Source organism: Psammomys obesus, unplaced genomic scaffold (assembly GCF_907164565.1).
Source record: "Psammomys obesus unplaced genomic scaffold, mPsaObe1.curated_primary_1811, whole genome shotgun sequence".
NCBI classification, from domain to species: Eukaryota; Metazoa; Chordata; class Mammalia; order Rodentia; family Muridae; genus Psammomys; species Psammomys obesus.
In genome coordinates, this window is record NW_026585504.1 from 6,073,899 (window position 1) to 6,097,968 (window position 24,070).

At 45.0% G+C, this 24,070-nt stretch overlaps 1 protein-coding gene across 2 annotated transcripts in view; it reads right to left on the reverse strand.

Annotated features, from left to right (window-relative positions):
- Positions 1-1,385: 1,385 nt before the first annotated feature.
- The window catches only part of Ptpra (protein tyrosine phosphatase receptor type A), a 110,191-nt gene continuing 87,506 nt past the window's right edge, over positions 1,386-24,070 (reverse strand). For both annotated transcript variants that reach the window (XM_055612164.1, XM_055612208.1), the window contains 13 exons: positions 22,336-22,372; positions 18,486-18,583; positions 16,634-16,753; positions 15,588-15,754; positions 14,789-14,924; positions 13,765-13,914; positions 11,891-11,984; positions 11,584-11,660; positions 10,994-11,128; positions 6,642-6,767; positions 6,411-6,562; positions 2,723-2,858; positions 1,386-1,679 (listed from right to left, as the gene is read on the reverse strand). In XM_055612164.1, coding sequence (XP_055468139.1) covers positions 1,605-1,679; positions 2,723-2,858; positions 6,411-6,562; positions 6,642-6,767; positions 10,994-11,128; positions 11,584-11,660; positions 11,891-11,984; positions 13,765-13,914; positions 14,789-14,924; positions 15,588-15,754; positions 16,634-16,753; positions 18,486-18,583; positions 22,336-22,372 — 1,503 coding nt within the window. In that variant the 3' untranslated portion in view covers positions 1,386-1,604. The remainder of the gene's footprint in view (positions 1,680-2,722; positions 2,859-6,410; positions 6,563-6,641; positions 6,768-10,993; positions 11,129-11,583; positions 11,661-11,890; positions 11,985-13,764; positions 13,915-14,788; positions 14,925-15,587; positions 15,755-16,633; positions 16,754-18,485; positions 18,584-22,335; positions 22,373-24,070) is intronic.

Genomic DNA, 24,070 nt, shown 5'->3' on the forward strand with positions numbered 1-24,070 from the left:
CTACAGAGTGAGTTTCAGGTCAGTCCATGCTACACAGTGAGATCCTGTCTCAAAAAAAGAAAACAAAGTAAACAAAGAGAGAGAGAGAAAAAAAAGCTATATGCAATGGCATGGCCATACTTCTAAATAGCCGTGGGTAGCCACAGGCCTGGGCTCTAGCTAGCGTCTATAATCTCAAGCCCAGTACTCCTATCAAAATATGGGAGACAGAGATTCCAGAATCTCAAATAAATAGCACTGGAGCATCAGAAATAATGAGAAACCCTAAACCCTGTCTTGAAAAACAAAACAACAACAACAGAGAATGGGCCTCACAGACTCATGTTTGAACACTTAGTCCCCAGCTGGTGGAACTGTTTGGGAAGGATTAGGAGGTGTGGTCTTGTTGGAGGAGGTGTGTCACCAGGGCTGGCTTTGTGGTTTCTCGTGCCCAGGCCATTCCCACTATCTTTCTCTCTCTCTGCCTCGTGCTTACAGATCAAGATAAGAGCTCTCAGACACTGCTTCAGCAGCACCTGCCTGCCTGGCTCCTGCCATGCTCCACCAGGATGGTCAGAGACTCACCCTCTGGAACTGTGAGTCCCAAATTAAATACTCTCTTCTATAAGTTGCCTTGATCATCGTGCCTTACCACAGCAATAGAAAAGTGACTTCTATATCCTGCCTCAAAAACAAGCTGAAAGGAGAGCACCAACTCCTGAAGAGTAATGTGCTGTGGCATGTGTGTGTCCACATTTACACACAGAAATAAATACATCTCCTGAAGAAAATTAGAAACTTATTCTGGACAGAAACTTAAGAGAGGCCAACGTGGCCTCAACTCAAGCCCACCACCAGCCCCTCCTCTCCCTTAGAGAAACTCACTCTGCCTGAGTTTCCCTGTCTGTCCTAAGGAGCAAAGCTTGGTGGGTAGCTGGAATGACTGATAGAAAAGAGGACTAGGGAACTGAAAGATAGCAGCCAACAGCGGGGCTGGGAACAACCCAGGAGAGCCCCACCTTAGTAAGGCTGCTCTGCCCAAGACAAAGGGACCAACATTTCCTCAGGGAATCAAACGTTTTATTACCTGATGATCCCTAGTGTGGTGCCAGAGATGCCGCTCTCGTCTCATTATTCCCCATGCTGGGGGAGGCTGATACTGGGACGAAGGTAGTGGGAGATGAGGGTGGACTGGAAAGGGGAAGGATATTTACAGTACAAGGAGGGAAAAGAGGCTGGATGGGGACAGTGAGACAACTGCTTCCTCGAGAGCTCTGAGAACGCTGTGCTTTGTTTTAGTCGGCACTGAGCTACCTGGAATGAGTCTTATGTTTATCTTCTTTAGGAAAAGACGTTTGAAGCAAAGAATAATCCAGCCCAATTTTCAGGCTCAGGGTTTCATGATATCAGTCCAAATATCACACTATTTAATTCCCCAATAAAACACTGGAAAAGGACTATCAGTGCTAACACATTTACATACAAAATCTCCACCTAATCAGTAATAGAAGCCTATGTGCCATTTCTAAAACAGTTATAAGATATATACAATTTTGGGTATATTAACAAAACAGAATATTACAAAATATTAAAGGCAATTCTCCTGTCTGTAGGCCTGTCACCTGTTACTTGAAGTTGGCATAGTCTGAGAAGGCATCGATATACTCCTGCACCACCTTGTAGCAGAATTCATACTGTTCCTGGAGAAGAGGCAGGGAAGAAAACCAGAGTTACCATGGGGAATGCCGAAGCCCAGTTCCTAACGGAGGCCCCTTTTCACACAAATCACTACTTGGCTGGCCCAGGACTCGCTCTGTAGACCAGGCTGTCTTAGAACTCACGCCTGCTTCTGCCTCCTGAGTGTTGGGAATAAAGGTATGCACCATCACCCGGGCTTAGACCCAGTTTTTGAAGTGGGAAACTGAGAGAACTAAAGTAGACCTTCTACAGGCAGTGCTGAGCAGACATGTGAGGACAGTCCTAGGTCCTGCAGGTCAGATGTGTGCTAGGCTGACCCCAGGCTGCTGGGCTGAGATGAATCCTAACACCCAAAGCTTTATCTCTTCTCAAATCTCCTAAAAGGCACGTTTCCCCTCAAACCTTTCTTGGTCCACAAGATTCAGGAAAACCTTTGTCAAGAGTCAGACCTCTGAACAGAAAGCCAAGCAAAACAAATGCTTCTAAACAGAATCCAAACAGAGTACAGACAAACCCTGTGGGTCATTCAGGCATTCCCTCTGCACATGCGTGCTTGCGTGTGCGTGTGTGTGAGGTATGTGTGTGAGTACTCAGCTGTGATTGTGCACCTGAGGCCTGAACATCAATAAGGCGTCTTCTTCAATTGTTCTCTTATCTATTCCCTTCAGAGAGGGTCTCTCACTGAACCAGAAGATGGCTATTTCAGCTAGGCTGGCTGGCCAGGGAGCTCCTGGGATCTGCCTGTGTCTGCCTTCAGTGCTGGTACATACCGGCCATCCATCTTTTTTCCTAAGTGCTGGGGATCTGAACTCAGGTTTGCATGCTTGCAGAACAAGTGCTGTTACCCACTGGGCTATCTCCCCAGACTCAAGGTACTTCCATCTAACCTATTCTATTTCTTTTGGTAACAGCAGGCTGTGCTCCCCATCTGACCCTGCTTCCCGAGGCGCTGCCTGTCTTCTGAGTATGGGGAGCTCTCTGAAGGCTCACTCCTAATAGGAAGAGCTATGGACAGCGTGTCAACACACAGACATAAGCATCATACCAGTGTCTGGACCATGTGTGGCCTCTGTAGCCGCAGGCTCTTGACCGTTTGGAAGACATCCAAAATTCCTTCTGCTTTCACACGCTCCAGGACTGTGCTCAAGGCACAAAAGGTCCCCGTCCGTCCTGCCCCGGCACTGAAACAGAGCAGATACACTTACTACACCTGCTGTCTGGAGCTGTCTGTTCTGAGGGGCAAGTGTGGTGAGGAACAGATGCAAGCTGAGGCTGGTTTTGGGAGGGTGAGTTCATCCATGGAGCTGCCAGGGGAAGGTGTCAGTGGGGCCTTGCTTACCTCTGTCCTCCTAGCCTGGAGCTTTATGAGAAAAGAGCTCAGGAGAGCTGGTGGATCCCTGCTGCCCTTCCTGTGGGCATTGAGGATGTGCTTGTGGGTCGCCTTAGGGTGACAGCTTTCACATACCCTGTCAGCCCAACTCCTTGTTGTCTACCTACAATGACTAGGCTGTCTTCATCAGCTGTTGACTCAAACTTTCTGCACTGGTGTTTGCAGATTCCTTTTCATTCTCTCTAAGGAATATAAACTTCCACTTTGACATGATCCACTATGTCCAATATTACCAGATGATTCCCTAACCAGACGAGTACCTATTGTATGGCAGGGGCTATGACTCAGCAGTCCTCCTAGATAAGTAAGATATACAGCTGGGTGTGGTGGTGCACATCTGTAATCCTGGCACTCTGGAAGGCAGAGGCTGGTGGATCTCTGTGAGTTCAAGGTCAGCCTGGTCTACAAAGTGAGCCCAGGACAGCAAAGGCTACACAGAAAAACCCTGTCTTGAAAAACAAAAACAAACAAACAAGCAAAAAAAAAAAAAATACACACACACACACACACACACACACACACACACACACACACACAACAGGGGCTGGAGAGATGGCTCAGAGGTTAAAAACACTCGTGGTTCTTCCAAAGATCCTGAGTTCAATTGCCAGCAACCACATGGTGGCTCATAAGCATCTATAGTAAGACTTGGTGTGTAGGCAGAATGCTGTATAAATAATAAATAAATCTTTAATATATATATTAATATATATATTATATATGCACACACATCTATTGTATGTACACACACACAATAAGAAAAAAAAAAGGGAGGAACAATGCTTCAGGCAGGATGCTCAGGGAAGGTAGGGAAGGTTCTCTGAAAGAATGCTGCATGAGCAGACACCAAGTGACAGTGATGCACCATGCCTGGCTATCTGAAAACAAGCCTCTTAGGGGTTGAGGGTGATGACGTGAGGTACCTGGATCTAGTGCAGAAGGGAAAGGAGAATGGTAGGTATGAGATCAGAGCCCAAGAGAATGCTGGGTACCCTTAGCTGACTGGCTTGGCAAGGAGACCTCACATCATACTGGGCCCTTGTTGGGATTCTAGGTAGGAGTGGTCTAGTGTTACTGATTCTGTTTATTTGTGTGTGAGGACTGGAGAAGTGTGAGTGTGTGGGAGCAGGCTGCAGGGTGTGGGGGAACGCAGAAGCCATAGTGTACACACGGAGGTTAGGAGACAACTTCTGTTGAGGCAGTCTTTGTTTCTGCCACTGCACAGTCAACAGCAGGCTAGCTGGCTGGAGAGCTGCTGGGAATTCTACTGTCTCAGTTTCCAGTGCTGGGACTGTCGATGCAGGGATACTACATCTAGCTTTTTACATGGGTTCTGGGGATGAAGTTGTGCTGTCGGGCTTGCATCGCAGTGCTTTTACTAGCAAAACTATCTCCTTGACCCAGATTCAGGAGTCTTTTCTTTTAAAAGACTTTAAGGTTGCTGTGTTAAGGGTGGGGTTGAGGGGTCGAGAAAGCCAGAGTCAGAAGAGAGGGAAGGTAGCTTGGGGTGAGGAGCTCTGGGGAGGTAGAAGTAGTATTTGCATTCTGAGAAGAAGGGGCAGGTAGAACAGGATTCACTGATGGCTCAGACATGATATGGAGAATGGGAGGAGAACTTCTAAGGCTTCTCATAAGACTGAGTTAAGAGGGTCCCAGGAACACTTGGGAGACAGAGAGGTAGGTGGATCTCTGTTAAGTTTGAAGCTAGCCTGGTCTATTCAGTAAAACCGTCTCAAAAAACAAAACTAAAAACAAATAAAAACAAAAAGAGAGTTCTGGAGAGGCGGCTCTATGGTTAAGAGCACTGGCTGCTCTTGCAGAGGACATGGATTTCATTCCTAGCATCTATATGTCAGCTCACAACCATTTCTAACTCCATCCAATGCCCTTTCCTGGCCTCCTCAAGCACCAGGGACGCACATGATGTAAAGACACACATGTAGACAAAACACCCTTATACAAACAAACAAACAAACAAACAAACAAATAAATAAATAAAAATTAAGACAACAAGAGAGTTACACAGGAGTAGAAAACACTGATTTGGGGAAGATTTGGAAGGAAGATCAGGAGTTATGACTTGACTCTTAAGATACATAAATGCCAGATATAGCAATACGAAATTTAAGGGAAAGTTTGAACCAGAGACCAAGACTTGGCAGTGGACACTATGAGCAAAGGAGTTTAGATGAGCTACCTTGTCTGGGAGTCCAAGAATGGACCACAGATGAGCTAGAATCAGCATGCGCAGAGACAGAATGGCCCATGAAGACAAAAACCACAAGAGCAGCTATTAAAGCATGTCACAAAGAGATGAGTGACTTGTATCCAGTGTGAAAAGCCATTGTCTCCAGCCATTGTGAGGCCACAGGGAGACCTGGAATGGGAGAACTTGGAAGAATACTGATATACTTTTTATTGTTTTGCTATATAGTTGAGGATAACCTTGAACTTCCAATCCTCCAGACTCCACCTCCTGAATGCTGGGATTACAGGCCATGTACAGGTTTCATGTCATATGTTATGTGTGCACAAAGCTAAATCCTCAGCCCTACAGTAGGGGTAAATCTTTTAAGAGACTGTACTTTTTTTTTTTTAAACAGGGTCTCACTATGTAGCCCTGCTTGGCCTGGAACTGACTATGTAGACCAGGCTGGCCTTAAACTTACTTACAGATAGTCTACTTCTTCCTGAGTACTGGAGTTAACCATACACTCCCCATGTCTGGGGAGACTTCTCTATTAAGGATATACCTCAGGATAAACATTTTTTTTTACCCTGGAGTGCTGGGGACTTCACTCGGGGCCTTGAGCATGCTGGCCAAGTGCTTGCCACATCCCCAGACTACTACTATTTCCCCTCTAACATGCCACTTCAAATGAGAGGCACTTGCTCCCCCAAACAAGTCTTCTTTCCACTGTTCTTCTGTTGCTGATGTCAATGTTACTACTAATTTGGTCTCAAACTTGGGGAGGAATTCTTGCCTTTTCTTTTTTCGTCTCTTCTCAGTCTTATTGATTTTTTTCTCAAACCATTCTCAAAATACTTTTTTCTTTTTCCCCATGCTTCAGGAGACCAGGCCTACACCCCAACTACCTAACTGGTCTCTCCAGTGTTGGCCTCCCTTGCTGCTGCCCTGGATCCCTTCACTGCCCCATGGTCTTCTCAAGAAATGAACATACATACACTGTGCACACTCCTAAGATCCCCTCTCATTACCCAGTTGTCTGGATCATCCAACACCATGGTGCTCAGCAGTATCTGTTCAGGGTCTCTCCTTGTGACCTGGTCAATATTCACCATTATACCCCACCCGCAACCCAGCTTCTGGTTTCTTTGGTACCTGCAGTGCACAGTGATGGGATGGTTCCCCGACTGCTGCTGCTGCTTCTGTACTGCTGCAATGATGTTGATCATGCCCTTCCCATCGCTGGGGATGCCCACCTCCGGCCAGCCATGGAAGTGGAACTGTCGGATCTGCCGACTCTTGTTCTCCTTTGGAAGAAGAGAGATCAGGGAAGCAGTGGAAGTCTGCTCTTCCTGCAGGAGCAGCCACACCTAGTACCCATCTTACCCTGGTGTTGGTGACCAGGAGGTCTCGGACAGTATAGCTCTCACATTCCTCCTCCTTCTTCAGCTCAACTGTGATATCCCCATAGGACACCAGGCCATCAGATGGCCAATACTGCGCACACTTCTCCTGGAGGAACAAATGGAGAGGTGTGTTAGGTCAGGGGCTAGAGTGCACGGCAGAGCAGCAGTAGTGCCCGTAAGAAGCCTGGCTCCTCACAGCACAGAGACCTTTTCTTCTGACACTTATCTTTAGATTTATTTATATCTGACTGTTTTGCTTGCATGTGCGTGTATATACCACTTACGTTCCTGGGTCCTACTGTGTAGCCCTGGCTGGCCTGGAACTCACTAAGCCATCAGGCCTTGAAACTCACAGAAGTCTAGCCTTCTGCCTCCCCAGTGCTGAGACTGAAGGTGTGTGCCACAGTGCTGTACCTGCTGTGTCCTCTTAGACCTCTAATCTGTAACGGTTAAAGAGAGGCCTGAAGGTTGCTAAGTGTGTGTTTTTATCCTTGCTGGTGGGCAGAACAAGCCAGTACCAGCAGACGTTAAAAGAGAATTAGCTATCAAGGGCCAGGTGTGATGGCTCACGACTGTAACCCCAGTATTTTGGAGGCAAAGGTAAAGAGGACTGTGAGTTCAAGGTTAGCCTGGGCTACAAAGTAAGATCTCAAAAAACCCAAACCAATCAGCCAGCAAACTGATAATTAGGTACTGAAAACCACACCTAGCAGCTTTTAGGTCATAAGATCAGTTACTTACAAGGGGTGGGGACAGAAGAGGCCCCTTTAAGCTGGGGTGAAGAAGGGAGAGGAGAATAGTAAAATTGAAGCTTTTTCTGGCTGGCTAATGGGAATAGTGGGTTAAGGTAGTTTCATTTGGTCCTGACTGAACCTGAGGTTCCAGACTCATGCTACATGATGATTATCAAGGTAAAAACAAACAAACAAACAAACAAACAAACAAACAAACAAACCAAACCAAAAACCTGTTGCAAAGAGGTGTGTAAGATACAGTAGTTGAAATACATCTGATTACTTGATGGGACTAGGGTTTAATGGATGATATGAAGAGATACCATATACATTATGATAGTTATGAGATAGATAACAGGCAGTTATCCTCAGGCAGTCCTCACTTGGTGAAGTAACAGGATTCTTCTTTTAATTTAGTTTTCCAGGTGGGCTCAATAACAAAAATCAAAGTAGTTTGGAGTGCAAAAAGCAAAGTCAAACTCTCTGAGATTCAGAAGGACTGTGCAACTTAGAGGCGGCCTCTTGGCCGTGGGAGGTTGGTGGGGAATGCTGTGACAGCAGTGCCAGTGTTTCTGTGGCTGCTGGGGGTTGACAGCTTCAGATCAGGGATCTACCAGGCTGACTCTGATTTAAGGGGCAAAATGTGAGTCTAAAGAATCTAGGTAGTAGGAAGGCCCAGGCTAAAAATGCCCAGGGATCCTGCTGGGAATGGAGATATAAGGGCAAAGCTGGTGATTAGGTCCACAGGGAACACAAGGCCATTAAGAAAATGAGACTCCCTTCTCAAAGACAGAGGCTGTGACTGATCTTGCAAACTATAACCATGTTCTATCTAGTGTGTAGATGGCAACCGAGAATACGGAAAGTAGGATGAAGGAAGGGTGTGACAGACATGGGAAGGATAGTGCACATACCCATAATTCCTGTATTTGGGATGGTGAGGCAAAAGGATTCTGATTTTTCTTTTCTTCTCCCCGCCCCCCAACCCCTTCCATCTCCCCACTCCCCTTGGAGCCAGAGTCTCACAGTGTCACTATATAATTCTAGGTGGCCTTGAACCCAGCAGAGATCCTCCTACCTGGAGCACTGAGATTAGAGGCATGTGCCACCACCTTGTTAAAAGGATGCTGCTTTAAAAGCCAGCCTGGAAAATATTGTAAGAATTTCAGAAACAACCAGGGCTGGGATGTAGCTAAGTTACTGAGCATATTTGAAGTCCTAGGTTTGTTCCCCAGTACAGAAAAAAACTAGGCATGATGGTGTACACTTGTAATCCCAGCATTCTAGAGAGGTGGGGGAGGAGGATCAAACGTTCAAGGTTAGCCTTGGCAACCCAGTGGAGCTGAAGTTATCCCAAGAGGCATGAGATCCTGTCTGTACATAAATAAGTGAGATGAGAAGAAAGGCTGAATCCAAGTTCGAAAATTAGTTGTCACCACTAAATATTCCTGTAATTTACATGCATGGGTATTTTAGCAAGATCTCCACAAAGAGTGACATGATTACATTTATATTTTTCAAAAAGGCACCACTTGGCTGCTACATGAGGAAATAAGGAGGTTTGGCAGGATACAGGAAGTGGTATCAGGTGACCTGAGGTGAGGACCTGTGCTGGCGGGATGCCTGGAAGGCACCACTACTGTCCACATGTCTGTACCTCATCCTGTCAGAGATAATGGTGAGAGGCAGTGGTCAAGCTAGGAAAGTGGGCATACTCAGCAGCTACCAGGACTCACCAACACACGCAAGACAAACTGCCTGTAGGGGCATGGAAAGACTTGAGACACGAGCAAATGGGTGAAAGGTAACATTTATTTGGGTGGGGTCAGAGCGAGATGAATGAGTGATGAATCTTTTACATCTGCTGCCTAAGTTCTGGGATTACAGGTTTGCATCACCTTGCCAGGGTAAAGAGGTCTGTTTATAAGAGAACATTTATTATTCATTTATTGTGTGTGCGTATGACTGTGCCACGAGGTGCATATGGAAGTCACAGAACAGCACTCACATCCACTGAGTCATCTTACTAACCCCAGAGAGTTTTAAAGAGATATACAGATTAGATTTGTCAAAGTACCTTTTATTAAAAAAAAAAAAAAAAAGTGGGGGTGGCTGGAGAGAGGGCTAAGAGGTTGAGAGCACTGTCTGCTCTTCCAGAGGTCCTGAGTTCAATTCCTAGCAACCACATCGTGGCTCACAACCATCTATACAGAGATCTGGTGCCTTCTTCTGGCATGCAGGTGTACATACAGATAGAGCACTCATTTACATAAAATAAATAAATAAATATTTAAAAAAATAAAAAATAACTGGTGTTTTTGTTCATGTGTGCATGTGCCAGTGTGCACAGGAGAAGGCTAGAAGGGCATCATGTATTCCTTACTCCTCACTGATTTCTTTGAGGCAAGGTTTTTCCCTCAACTCCGGCTCTCAGTTCTCAGTGAGGATGGAAGCTGGGAAGCCCCAGCAATCCTGTCTCTGCCCACTGGATGCAGGGTTATAGGACTGTGCAGAACAGCTGGCTTATTACATGAGGGTTTGGATTCAAATCTGTTCTTGACTGCAGCAAGTATTAACTGTTCTCCAGCCTCTCAAAGGCTCTTTACTTTGGTATAATGCTCAGAAGTGTTACCAGGCCACAATAGCATCTCCAGGCTCATTGTATTGATTCCAATACCTGCTAAAGGATGCTCCACGGACAGTGAAAAACCTCAGTATGGTGCACCACCTTGATGCAGAGAGGCTTCAAAAAGAAGCACTATAGGAGCGCAGCCTGAAGTAAAGGATGAAAGATGGTATCCTGAACTCGAGGGTGCCCCGTTGAGGCTGCATGACCAGGGACAGAGAGTTGGGGGCGATTTCCTATGCTGAGGAGCTGCTCTAGGACATCTCTGAGGTCTATGTATAGTCGGAACCCCAGACAAAAATACTTTTAAGTCGGCTCTAACTTTTATTCCTTTAAGAAAAATGACCTTAAATATGTGCTATGAAGCTGCTGGCCCAGCACTGGGCCGTTCTCTCTTCTCTCTAGTTCTGAGGAAATCCTTGCTAATGAATTTTTTTTCCCTTTTTTTAAGACAGGGTCTCACTAGGCAGCCCTGGCTTGCCTGGAACTCCCTGTGTAGACCAGGCTGCCTCGATTTCAGATAGACCTTCGTGCCTCTACCTCCATAGTGCTGGAATGGAAGCTCCATACTTGGCCTCAAATTCTTTTTGTTTTTTATAATGCTTTTCTTTTCCTTTACATTTCTTAAATTTAATCATTTTCTTTTAATTATAAGAGCTGCCCCTGTCTTAAGGGCACTTAGATGCTTCTACTTGACAGCCAAGCTATATGACTTCTTTCCTCACTGGCTTTGCCTTACTAGGGAGGTAGGATGGACAGAATGTGTGCAAAGGCCAGTCTGAGGGCCTGATAAAGGAGAAAAGTGAAATGGTAGGAAATGTCTGGACTCGACTGGAGGTTCAGGGAGAAGCTGAAGGCTGCTTAAATACCAACTGGCTGTTTATATGCCAGGACAGTATCAAAGAAAAGATCCAAATATATTTTACAGTTGCCCCAACCTTTTTGTTTCCCATAGCATCTTCTGGAGCTCACCTGGCCTCTTTCTTCCAGTTCTGTTAGCATTACGATGGAGCAGGACTTCCATTCCCAGATCATCCGCCAGAAGTCCTCAACTGTGTGGAGAAGAGGGCCCTGGCTGGCAATGTAGGAGTCTTTCTGCCGGTAGCCCTGTAAGGGTCAGGTGAATCACAAAGGTGGTTTGTCAAGGAGTGGTGTACAACCTTAAAAACAGGCTTATCTGGAAGGCAGTGAGATGAGCTCTTAGGATAGAGACCAACTGGAGGTACACGGATTCCAGAAACAACTCCCTTTTGACCAAGGATCATACCAGGGGAAGGGAAGTAGGGGGCTGGAGGTAGAGGAAGAGAGTAGAAATAGGAAAAATTAGATCAGTTTTAGATTCTTGGATGTGATTATGTTGTAAGGTTCTCTTCCAGAAATACGTAGCACATCTCCTTTACATTCTGCTCTTTATGGCTAGACAGGCCTAGTGCTCAGGGTGGGTAGGTGGCAATGAATTCAGTAGCTGTTGATTAACTCAAAGATGTTCTTCTCAAGTAGACATGTGAGGGAGTCTTTGGAAGCCCCATGGAACAGACTCAGGGAAAGAACTGAGCACTTACGTCAATGAAGGACGCATTCACATAGTCCGTGTTCTCTTCACCTCGTTTGACTGGAATGATCACTCGGTTGAATTCATCTGCAGGGAGGACAATGAATGGCTTGCAGTTCACCAACATTCACTCCCCTTCCAATCTCATAAGCCAGTGGGCCAAAGCAATATTCTTAGGCTTTCCTGAAACCACTAAAGAACTGAGAGAAACAGGCAATGCTGTGACTCTCGACTTCAGGCCAGTGACCACACCTGAGAAGCTGGGAGGAAACTGGGAGCTGGAGCCATAACACTCCGGAGTGGGTAGGGGGACTTACAAGGAATGATTTGTAAAACCCGGTTCTTCTTCATGTTGGCTGGAAGGTTTCCAGTACGCATCTTGTCGTTCTGGATTTTGATTGATGTTAACTTCTGAACGAAGAAAGAAGAAAGACACTATTGTCCCAGTAAGTGAACCCGAGAAGACTCTTGTCAGTCACTAAGACCATATCCCCGGGACCCCTGCTGCACTTTCACCTGAAACTTTCATCTTCATTTCCAGATGTGATTTTTCTGTTAGTAAGAAGTCAAAAGAATGAGAAGCAATGCTTTCTAGGCTCCTGCAGAACCTCCCGAGAGTCCTCTGGCCTTAAATTTTTTGGGCCACTCTTCTGCCATTTAGAAGAGCATTCAAATTGTACTCTTCTTTCCTGGTTCTAAGGTTGCTTTCTTGTGTGTAAGGTATTCCTCATGTGTGTGCATATGCAGCCAGAGGCTGATGTTGGGTGACCTACTTTATCACTCTCCACCTTACTTTTTGAGACAGGGTCCTCTCGTGGAACCTGAAGCTTGCCACTGCGGCTACCTGGTTGACTGGCAAGTGGCTGTCCCTTCCCCATCTCTGTTTCCCTCGTAGTAGGGTTACAGGCACCTCCCATCATGCCTAGTTTTCACATGGGTGCTGAACATCCAAACTTGAGTTGTCATGCTTGTGCAGCGTCCCAGCAAATCAAATATACAATACAGTAAGTTAAGGCCTGCTTTAAAGAGGATGGTTCTCTCTACTCCCACCCACTATCTGTCTTGCTTCTGAGTGCACACTCACACTAACTCTTCTTTTTAGACAGGTCTCTCTACACAGTCCTGCCTGTCTTAGAACTTACTTTGTAGACCAGGTTGGCCTCAAACCAGTACTCTGTCTGCCCTGACCTCCCAAGTGCTGGGATTAAAGCCACCATATGTAGCTCCATTCCATTTTAAAAAAATTGAGATAAGAGTCCTGTAATCCTCCTGCCTCAGCCTCCCAAATGCCTGCAATTTATAGGCTTGCAGTCCCAGGCCCAGCTTAGGCTTGAGCACTTCTTCATTTGTTTGTTTGTTTTGGTTTTTTGAGACAGGGTTTCTCTGTGTAGGCTTGACTGTCCTGGATTCGAGTTGTAGACCAGGCTGACATCCAACTCAGAGATCTCCCTGCTTCTGCCTCCCCGAGTGCCAGGATTACAGGTGTGCATCGCCATGCCCGGCTTTATTTCTTTCTTTGTTTTTTAGACAGGGTCTCTCTATGTGGTTCTGGCTGTCCTGGAGCTTGCTATGTATACCATTCTGGCCTCAAATTCACAGAGATCCCCTTGTCTATGCTGGAATTAAAGGAGTGAACTACCATGCCCAGCTTCTAGGAGTAAGTACTTCTTGATGAGGAATGTGACATAGGGTTTTATTTATTTACTTTTTTGGGGGAAGGGGTTGCTGGGGATTGAATCCATAGCCACGGATAGTATACATTCTATCACTGAGTTAAACCCATAGTCACAGGCCCTAAGTGTTGGGTCACTGTCTGATAGCATGCAGTAGTGGTCAGCAATCTAAGGGTCATAGGCCAAATATCGCCTATTACTTTGAAGTAACAGCCAATCTCAATTGTTGACTTGTTGTCTCAGGTTGCTTTTGTGTTACAATGGCAGTATTAAGTAGGTGGAACACTATATGGACTGCAGAACCCAAACAATTTTTTATCTGACCTTTACATTGCTGTACATTATAATTAAGAGTGCTGAGAGTCTTAAACAATCACTGTTTTCTATCCATTTTCCATAAAAACAATACAAATAGTTTTAACATTCAGGACATACTCAACTACCACTGGCCATGGCAACGCACAGATTTAGCATTTTTTCTAGACTGTGTGTCTGGAGGTTATGCAGCTTCAACTCACCTTGAACTCCTCTTCTAATCCATTGTTGCTAGTCCCTGGGATCTTGTTATAAATTTTTTGTAGGTGGGTTTCCAGGGAAGTCACTTCCAGTTCTGTATCCCCATACAGATAATGCTCCAGAAGGGCCTGGTATATGAAGACGTACTGCATCTGGAATGTGAATCATACAGAGGTCTCAGTTATGAACAGCATGGCCCTGGTGGGACCAAATCACTCCTAATGCCATCTTTATTCAGTCTACTTTTCCTTTGATTCATGCATACTGACATGATACAGTGAAGTAGCACTTGAAACACCCGAGTGCCCCTGGAAGAGTTAAGGCTGGGAGACAGAGTCCTGACCTGCTAGATTCCAGTCTGAGGAGTCTGTCAGAAACAGGACACACACAAAAGCTGTAAAAGTCTGCAAGTCTTAGACTCTAGCCTGCTTCCATCCTAGATCTGTGACAGAGTCCATCTCACTGCTGCTCTTGGACTTGGCTGCATCGTGACTGTGGGCTCTGGCATGCGTGCATTCATTAAAAACTATTCCCGTATCCATAAGGGCCAATGAGAATGTCAGCTTCCTTCATGTTTCCCCCAGCCATAAAGCTACAACCTCCTCTATGTGTTCTTTCTTTTAAAAAAGATTTTATTTATCTTATGTGTTGAGTGTTTTGTTTCACGTATGTATAAGTACCATGTGCATGCCTAGTGCCCACAGAGGCCAGAAGAAGGTGTTGTATCTCCTGGAATTGGCGTTACAAATAGTTGTTAGCCTCCATGTGGATGCTGGGTGCTCTTAACTTCTGAGCCACATCTTTAGCCCCAAATGCTTAGCTTCTTTACAAACACAGCAGAAAAAAAAAGAATTAGCTTGTATTTGTCCTCTAACCAACACATGCATTCCATATTACATGCGTGGACACGCCTGTGCACGTATACACACTGTGTGATGTTCATGTGCAATGAACTGGAGTCTTCAGAGTAGGCAGATGTCCTGGCATTAGAAAGCCTTTCCCTTGCCTCACCCACAGATCACTCACGTCTGTCTGTACCATCTGGCAGCGCTGGGCCCGGATCCGGCTTACAAAACCATAGACATCCACTTTCCGTTCAGAATGCATCATGTCCAGCATGGCATCGATGACAACAAATGTGCCAGTGCGCCCTACACCTGCACTGTAGCCAGAGAGCAAGGGGTTAGCGCATGCCAGGTACAGCTTGTGGGAGCAGACGAGGGAGGGTGGCACAGCCTCAGGCTTTCTCCAGACAGCTAAATTCTAATTTCCAGTGGGCAGAACACTGCCCTAGCATCAACAATCTACTGTGCTAGGAACACAGTAGATGCTATCAGGGCCTGCGTATCCTGATACTTAAGGGTCTCAGGCTAGCAAGAAAACTGAGCCAGCAGCTGATCCAGTTTGCTTGGCTTCACTGTGGAGCCTCTCTCTCCTAACCTTGGAGGGCTGCCCTCCTAACCCCAATTAATATAATATAAAAGCAGAATTTTTATCTCATGCATTGTCAGGGGTATATACTGAAAATAATGGGAACCAGTACCCCAATTCTTCAATAGCTGCAAATACTGCTTCTAGAAGTAAGACACAGCCTCTGGCTCAAGTCTCCCTTCACAGCTAAGTTAGAACCAGAGTGAGCTGCCTAACTCCCATTTCCACAAGTCATATTCTCCACCCAGACTCAACTTGAACATTGTCTCTGGCTGCTCCCTGGGGTCCCAGCTATGCATTTCTTCTGCGTCAGCCTCTTTGGTCAGGGTCCCTGAGCTGATCCCTTGCTCTGGCAAACAGGGCAGAAAGCGGGCAAGGGTCAGGCCACACTGACCTGCAGTGGACCACGATGGCCCCTGCATACTGAGGGTTACAGGCTTTCACCTTCTTGAGGAACTTGAGCATGCCAATTGGGGTGAAAGGCACCCCAAAGTCTGGCCAGCTGGTAAAATGGAACTGAGTGATGAGGCGCTGTGGTTTTCTGTTGGTCACGTCGCCCACCTGTGAAGTGAGGATATTCTGTGTTTGTTGGTAGGGAAGGTGTAACAGGGGTTGTCAGGTTGATGGAAGAATGAGGGGGCACCCAGAGGAGCACTAATCACAGACAGAGAGTCCTCCCTACACATTAGGCTGCTCTGTTACTATTATTCTTGGTCTACAAAAGAAGGTGAAACTCAGAGAACTTAAATGACCTGATCTAAGCCCAAGAATTATTACAGTAAACACAATGCAGAGCTCCTGATTTCACTTTGTAGACCAGGCTGGGACTAAAGGTGTGCACTACCACAACCAGCAGGCCTCCTGCTTCCTTTTTTTGGGAGATAGGGTTTCTCTGTGTAGCCTCGGCTATCATGGACTCGCTTTGTAGACCAGGCTGGCCTTGAACTCACAGATATCTGTCTTTGCCTCCCTAAGTGCTGGGATTACAGGCGTGTGCCACCATGCCTGGCTGCCTCCTGATTCTTTTTAAGTTCTCTTTCCATAGTGCTCCAACCCCCAACTCCAGCTCAGGCCTCCAGGATGACTCTGGAAAGCTTACAATAGTCTCACTATATCCTTGGTGTTAGAACCCTTAGAGAGGTGAACACAACACCCTGAAGACTGCCCCTCTTCCTGAAGCCCCTCTTTACAAGGTCTGGTCAGATTCAAGGCAATCAAACGTCACCTCAACAGGTCCTTTTCCTCCTAGTCATAAAAACACTGCTTACTTAGCTCTGACAAGTTCCTGGAGGCCAGATTCCTGGTTTTGGAATCCACAAAGACTGTATACTATGCAATTCCTGACACCCTGAATAAGAAGAGGGCAACCCAGGCCTTCCCACCTTCATAAGGGTCAGCAGATCTGACACAAATGCCTGTAAAGGAGGCAGAAGACTATACCTGCTGAATGCAGAATTTCCGTACTGTGTAGTCCACCAGAACAGTCACGTCCTCAACAGACACACGGACATTCCCATAGGTCCAGCAGCCCTGGTCTGGCCAGTATTGGGCACATTTACACTATAAAGAAAACAGACACGTCTCTCATTCAAGACTGTCAAGGCAGATATAAAGGAACTGAGAGAAAGAGAGAAACAAAAAACAACCCACAAAACCTAGATCTCCTCTGTCATCTACCCTTTCCTCTGTCATCAGCTAAACATTTAGTAACTGTAACTTACTTTCTCTTCAACTGTACCCAGGCTCAGTGACAGACCTTTTTATCATTTCTACTCCTACCCCTCAACTCAAGGCAAATGGAAACTGTTTTACCAGAAAGATCTGCACTTCCCAATTTCCCAGGCCACACACAGACCTGTGTGAAGGAGGGACTGGCAGTTGCGGTGACAGAGCTACTGCAGTGCACCCATACAGAGTAGTGGCTTGTTGACAACCCAAGGTCTTCCTGTTGACTGAGTCCTGAACAGCTTCCAGGAGCTAGAGGTCTGTTTAGAGCACATTAACCTAAAACCCAGTCCCAAACTAACCTTCTAAGCACTATGGGGCTGCTGAATGATACCTCCCCCAAAAACAAAACCAAACCCCCAAAACCACACACACAGTGATCCAGGTGATCCTTGAGAAAGACTGTCATGAATGAAGGTTGATCTCTGTGGGTTGATCTATGACCCAGTGTAGTGATTTGAGTAAGAATGGCCCCCATAGGCTCATATATTTGAATGCTTAGTCTTCAGGGAGTGGCACTATTTTAAGAAGGATTAAGAGATATGGCATTTTGAGGGGTAGATGTGGTCTTGTAGAGGAAGTGGCATTAGGGGTGGGCTTTGAGGTTTCAAAAGCCCAAGCGTGGCCCAGTGGCTCTCTCTTTCTGCTGCCGGAAGATCCAGATGTACAACTCTTAGTTACTTCTCCAGAAATAAGTCTGCCTGTGTATTGCTATGCTCCCCACTATAATGATAATGGACTAAACTTCTGAAACTGTAAGCAAGTTCCAATAAAAATGCTTTCTTGGGGCTGGAGAGATGCGTCAGTGGTTAAGGGCACTGACTGCTCTTCCAGAGGACCCCAGTTCAAATCCCAGTACCCATATGGCAGCTCACAACTGTCTGTAACTTCAAGATCTGATGATCTCACATAAGACATACATGCAGGCAAAAACACAATGCACATAAAATAAAGTTTAAAAAAAGTGCTTTCTTTTCTAAGAGTAGCCTTGATCATGGTGTCTCTTCACAGCAATAGAAGAGTGACTAAGACAACCCAGTTTGGTACTGGCTATGGCCCAGCTACAGATCTGGCCAGGCCACAAAAGAAAAAGGAGCTGTTTGAAGCTGCCTGCAGGACTTGGTGTAGGCTTCAGCTTCACTATATTCAGCTTCACCTATAGAGCTACACGTGTATTAGGGGCTTTGCTGGTTCATATGGTTTCTCTATCAGCTTGGGGATATACTCAGGCTTTAGGAGGTGCTGCCGGAAACGAGGGAATGAGGAACCAGAGAACCAAAAGCCCCTAGTCTTTTCTAGCTAATAGCCCATGTCTTCCTTTGTGGTTATTTTGGAACCAGAATGAGCTATCTTAATACCAGACACAGCAATGTGCCATGGATACCTCTGCCCTCTACCCTGAGATTCATCTGAGATATCGAGGCTACCGGAAGAGACACATTAGCTTATCTGGATGATCTATGAGCAGAGTAACTGCAAAAAGAAGGCAGCTAGGTTCAAGGTATAGTGGAGCACCCTCTACCGAGTATGTCTACATCAGGGTTGTGCTTCTAAATTTTCAACTTACCTCCTTTCTCTCCTTCAGGTTAGTCACCATGACGATAGTAGCTGTGTTTTGTTCCCAGATCATTCTCCAGAAGTCATTCACTGTTTCTTCTTTTGGTCCTAAAGTAGCCAAAAGTGAAGATTAGAAGAGAGGAAACAAGGCTAGGAAACTGAGAATATTCATTCCTGACTTTTTGAATTCTGTACCTACATATTGTCAGGGGAATACACACCCTGTTATCTATTCATCTACCCGCTAACTGAATGTTTCCCATCTATCTACCACCTATGTATCAGACACTTCATTAGGACTGTGGGCAGGAGGCTTCCAAATAGGAAAGAACACCACAGTTTTCTAAGGGTAAAGGATTAGAAGTCATGACTGCTTACTGAATACAGTCCAGACAGTAAGCCAAGGGCTAACTCTAACATTTACGTAGTCCTGTCACACTCTGGAGTGTCATCAACACCAGAAAGGTTGAGGGACCAGCTCAGGCTGGAATCCAAATTTACTTTTATACAGCCTTTCTCAGAAAGCTACAAGAAGTTCCTAAACAAAAGTGAAGCTGTGTACAATGAGAGAAAGATGGAATTTAACAATGGAGAAGCCAGTGGAATTTCAAGACACGGTACACAGAAGTCTTCACAATTGAAATCCGTTCAGATCGGCTACGAAACTGAAGGTTTTTTGTAATGTCCCCAAATGTCCTTAGAGCAATTAAATCTCAGAAGGTAGCAAGATAGCTCAGTAGGTAAAGGTGCTTGAAGCCAAACCTGATAAACTGAGCTCAACCTCTGGGACCCATGTGATAGAGGGAAAGAAAAAAAACCGTTCAAAGTTATTTGACCTTCACATGTATTCCATACATGCCTGTGCCAATGCTAGTCCCACCGCAATAAAACTGTCAGCGTATTAGCATGGTGGCACATGCTTTTAATACCATCACTTGGGAGACAGAGTCTGAGAGACTTCTGTGAGTTTGAGGCCATGCTAGCCTACATAGCAAGACTTTGTAACAAACAAACAAATAAACAAACAAAGCCAAATGTTCAGCTCAGCTGGATGCAGTGACATATGCTTTTTTTTATTTAACATTTTTATTTATTTATTTTGTAAACAATGTTTTGTCTGTATTGTTTCATTGTGTGATGGTTGGGAGCCACCATGTGATTGCTGGGAATTGAACTCAGGACCTCTGGAAGAACAGCCAGTGCACTTAACCTCTGAGCCCCCAGCACATGAGAGGCAGGAGGATGCCTATGAGTTCCAGGCCAGCCTGGTCTCCACAGGGAGGACCCACCTAACTACCTAACAACAATAGCAACAACAACAAAATGAAATCTAATTTATGTGAAGGTGACAAAAGGATACACACCACAGTAAAGTGTTTGTTTTTTTTTTTTAAGAAAAGGGTTTAAAAGGAAAACCAGTAGCATTTTCTATAGAAAACTAGATGACTAAAAACCAAGACAATGATTCATCTCAGAAAAGAAAAAAAAAAACTTGCAAAATATGACATTATATTATGCATTTTCACTTATGTTAAATAAAACACATTTTATATTAATGATAAAATATCTACATAACAAAATAACATATTTTGTCTCGCTCCATACTAAATACATAACATGAGATATAAAAAAGATTATGTGTATTACACAGAAGAATAATAAATGTATTATTGGTCTATGTCATATGTGCTGGGCAAATATTCCACCATTGAGAACCTACAATGTTATCAATATGTGCTAAGCAAATACTCATCAACCACTGAGCTACATGCCTGAAACAAAGTAAAATAGTCTCAAAATTTGCCCACCAGAGTGAGACGGGTGCTAGCACACACCTTTAATCCCAGCAGTTGTGAGGCAGCAGTAGGCTAATCTCTGTGAGTTTGAGGCTAGCCTGGTCTACAGAGAATTCCCTGTCTTAAAAAAAAAGATTAGCATGCCTTTAATCCCAGCAACTGAGAGGTAGACGGATCTCTGTGAGTTTGTGAGTTTGAGGCCAGCCTGGTCTACAAAGCAAAATCCAGACCAGCCAGAGATACATAGCAAGACCCTGTCTCAAAAAACAAAACAAAGAAAAAAGAATAGCATAGGAAAAGAAAGAAAACTAGAAACAGACATGGCAAAGGTTTAAAGAGCTTTGGGGAAGTGTTTCACTGCTGGCCACGGCAGTCTGCTTCTTTTCTTCTCTGCACTGGATGTTCTCTTTCTTTTATCCTCAATAAAAACCTCCCCCCTAACCGTGGAGTGGCCATCTTGGTAGTTTCTTTACTGCACTCCTTGCATACAGCCTTAGTGCCCCTGTGAGGAGTTACAGATGACCGTGAGCTACCATGTAAGTGCTGGGAATTAAATCCAGGTTCTCTGGAAGAACAGTGTTAGATCCAAAGGAGGTTCCAATTCCTCAATGTCCAGCTATCCAGAAATGAGCTTAACCTGGACTACAGGAGGATTTCTGGCTGTTAGATAGAAGCCAGCACTCTTCAGGGAGTCATTTTTTCTTTATCACTGGTAGAAGAGACAAATGGCTACCTGTGGTACCTATTAGTATAACAAAGTACATGCTGGCCCAGGCTCCCTCAGTATCACAAGGACCTGTTACAGGTTTCAAAGTCCATCCCAGCCCTTCTCACGTCCCCCCCACCCCAGCCCACAGGCTTCCCTCCCCTAACTACTCATTCTCCTTCTAACCCTGCTATTTTGACTATTCTCTAGTGTTCTATCTCTGCTCCCTCTCTCCCTTCTCCCCCCCCCCCCTTTTCTTTATCTCTCTGCTCTGTCTGTATATCTCATGGGCAGGTCAAGCCTGCTGGCCACATTCAGTCTACTTCTTTCTCTCTGCTCTGACTCTTCCATTTGTCTCTAGATGGTTTCTCTCTCAAATCTACAATAAAAACCTTCCCCTTAACCATACCATAGAGCAGTTATGTTGTCAGCCTATATAAGCAGCCAGTGCTCTCTCCAGCTCCAAGGGACATTTCTTTCTTTCTTTCTTTCTTTCTTTCTTTCTTTCTTTCTTTCTTTCTTTCTTTCTTTCTTTCTTTCATCTCTCTCTCCATCCATCCATTTATTTATTTTTGCCAGTGTCTTTTTTTCCTTCTCTTTTCTTTTTTTTAAAGATTTATTTATTATGTATATAGTGTTCTGCCTACACATATCTACATGTGTGCCTGCAGGCCAGAAGGGAGCACCAGATCTCATTATAGATGGTTGTAAGCCCCCATGTGGTTGCTGGGAATTCAACTCAAGACCTTTAGAAGAACAGCCAGTGCTCTTAACCTCAGAGGCATCTCTCCAATCCTCCAGGGGACTTTTAAAAAAAGTCATCAAGATAAACCTCCTTGGCTGCAAACCTGTAAGATGTATTATATTTCCTTCTTTCTTGTGTATGAAAGTTTGTACGCACATGCTCATGTGTGTTTGTGTACATGTTCATATTTCTATAGAGGTGCAAATGTTTGCCTATGGGGGAAGAAGTCAAATTAGGGTTTCCTCAATTGCTCTTCACCTTATTTGTTTGAAGACACTGTCTTATTATCCTAGAGCTTGTTAACTAGGTAGACTGGCTAGCCAGTGAGTCTCTAAGACCTTTCAGTCTCTGCCTCTTCAGCACTGGAATCAGGTAGGTGCTGTCATGCCTTTTAATGAGAGTGCTAGAAATCTAAACTTAGGTTTTCATGTCCGTGCAGTAACCACTTTATGAACTGAGCCATTTTCACAGTTCCCTATATTTCTTTTAGGTGATAATAATTAGAAAAAAGCTACTGTACTTTCATTATTTCATTTAGTATTCGGGCAAAATTCCCTGCCTCCAACCCACTAAGGGATTATGGTTTAGGCCAAGAATAAAAAATTGTCATTACCTTGTGCAGCAATGAATTTGTTCTTTTCTTGGTAGCCCTGGGTGGAAAGGAGTGAAAAAGAAAATGAAAACCAGAAGTTGGCAGGAATGATACTTTCCAGTCTGCCTCTCGGTTAACAAAGCCTCCCCTGTAAACTGGTCTGGGCAATTCATAAGAACTTCCATTACAGAAAGCCCAGAGGATTAATTCTGGAGAGAAGAATCACAGATGACGAAGCTCAAACAGTCTAGGTCGTCTTCTCAAGGTGAATTATGAGTGAATACTTGGGGGGAGTACCCAGAGACTAATTCCTGGTCTGACTGTCGGATGCTTCACCAGGAGCCAACAATGTGGGTTTTCGTGTTAGCAGGGTGAAGACCTTCCAAGGCAGAGCATATAATGTGGTTCCAGGGGTGCAGCTGGGCTGCAATGGGGAAGGACAAAGCATTTGTTCTTGAGGATGCTTCTCAGGTATAAAAATGCTTCAGAAACAGTCAGGCCTGACAATAAGCTTCTCCATTAGCCAGTGGGAGACAAGAAACAAAGGAGACTAGGGATCTCATTCAAACAGATAAGGAACCTCTGAGACTCGGACCAGAGGAACTTTCTTTTCTCCCTGTGCAGACAGCAGTAAGATGGGCAATGGGAAGCAGTTTTGCTGGGACACTAGGCCATACCACAGTAGTGGTGAAATCAAAGAAAGGACCTAAATCTGAGGTCTAGGTCATTTCCTAGTCTAGTTCAAACTAGGGCAGAATAGAGTTGCTTCGTAGCAGAGAAGAAAGCATTTAAAGTAAGCAATAAATAAAGGCTTCTTAAGACTTTCTTTTGAGAAGAAGAATTTAGGCTTCAGAAATGTTTTTAGGGGCTGGAGCGATGGCTCAGTGGTTCAGAGCACTGTCTGCTCTTCCAGAGGTCCTGAGTCCAATTCCCAGCAACCACACGGTGGCTCACAACCATTTATACTGGGATCTGATGGTTTCTTCTGGCATGCAGACAAAACACTGTATACATATAAATATATTTTTTAAAAGAAATGTTTTTAATCGTCATTACAACATGAAAATCCAAAGAAAGCCTTAGTACTCAACTGCTTCAGCTCTAAACTTGTAATTAAGACTGATAGGCTCTTAAGAAACACGTTAAACAGCCAGGTGTGGTGGTGCACACCTTTAATCCCAGCACTTGGGAAGGCAGAGGCAGGCAGATCTCTGTGAGTTCAAGGCCAGCCTGGTCTATAAGTCTGTGAGTCCAGGACACCCAAGGCTACACAGAGAAACCCTGTCTCAAGTCCCCCGCCCTCCCACATAAAAAAAGAAGTATGTTAAATACACTGCACTCCTGACTTCATGAAAAGCCTCTGTTAAATTCTCACTGGGACACAAAGAGCTTAAAAAATAAACACAAATATACACATAGATGTGGAAGCCAGCCTCAGAGTGTTTCCTATGTTATTTTTACTAGGTGTGGGTTAGTTACTTCCAGCAAAGATGCCCACAGTGACACAGCAGCATCACCTCATCAGTAAAGCAGAACGTAAGGAAAAATTACTAAGGGAGGGATGGCTGTGGCTCCTTAGCTTCTTCCTTCCCTCTGGGTTCTGAAACCTGAGTCCCACCTGGTGATGTAGGCAGAATTTACACTCCTACAGTAGAAACACGTTGAAAGCCTTTCTACATGCTCTCGGGCATCTAGAGACAGTGAGACATTAGCTCCTCCCTGTCTGGACTGGAGTCTCCAGTCAGTGGCTTTGTTT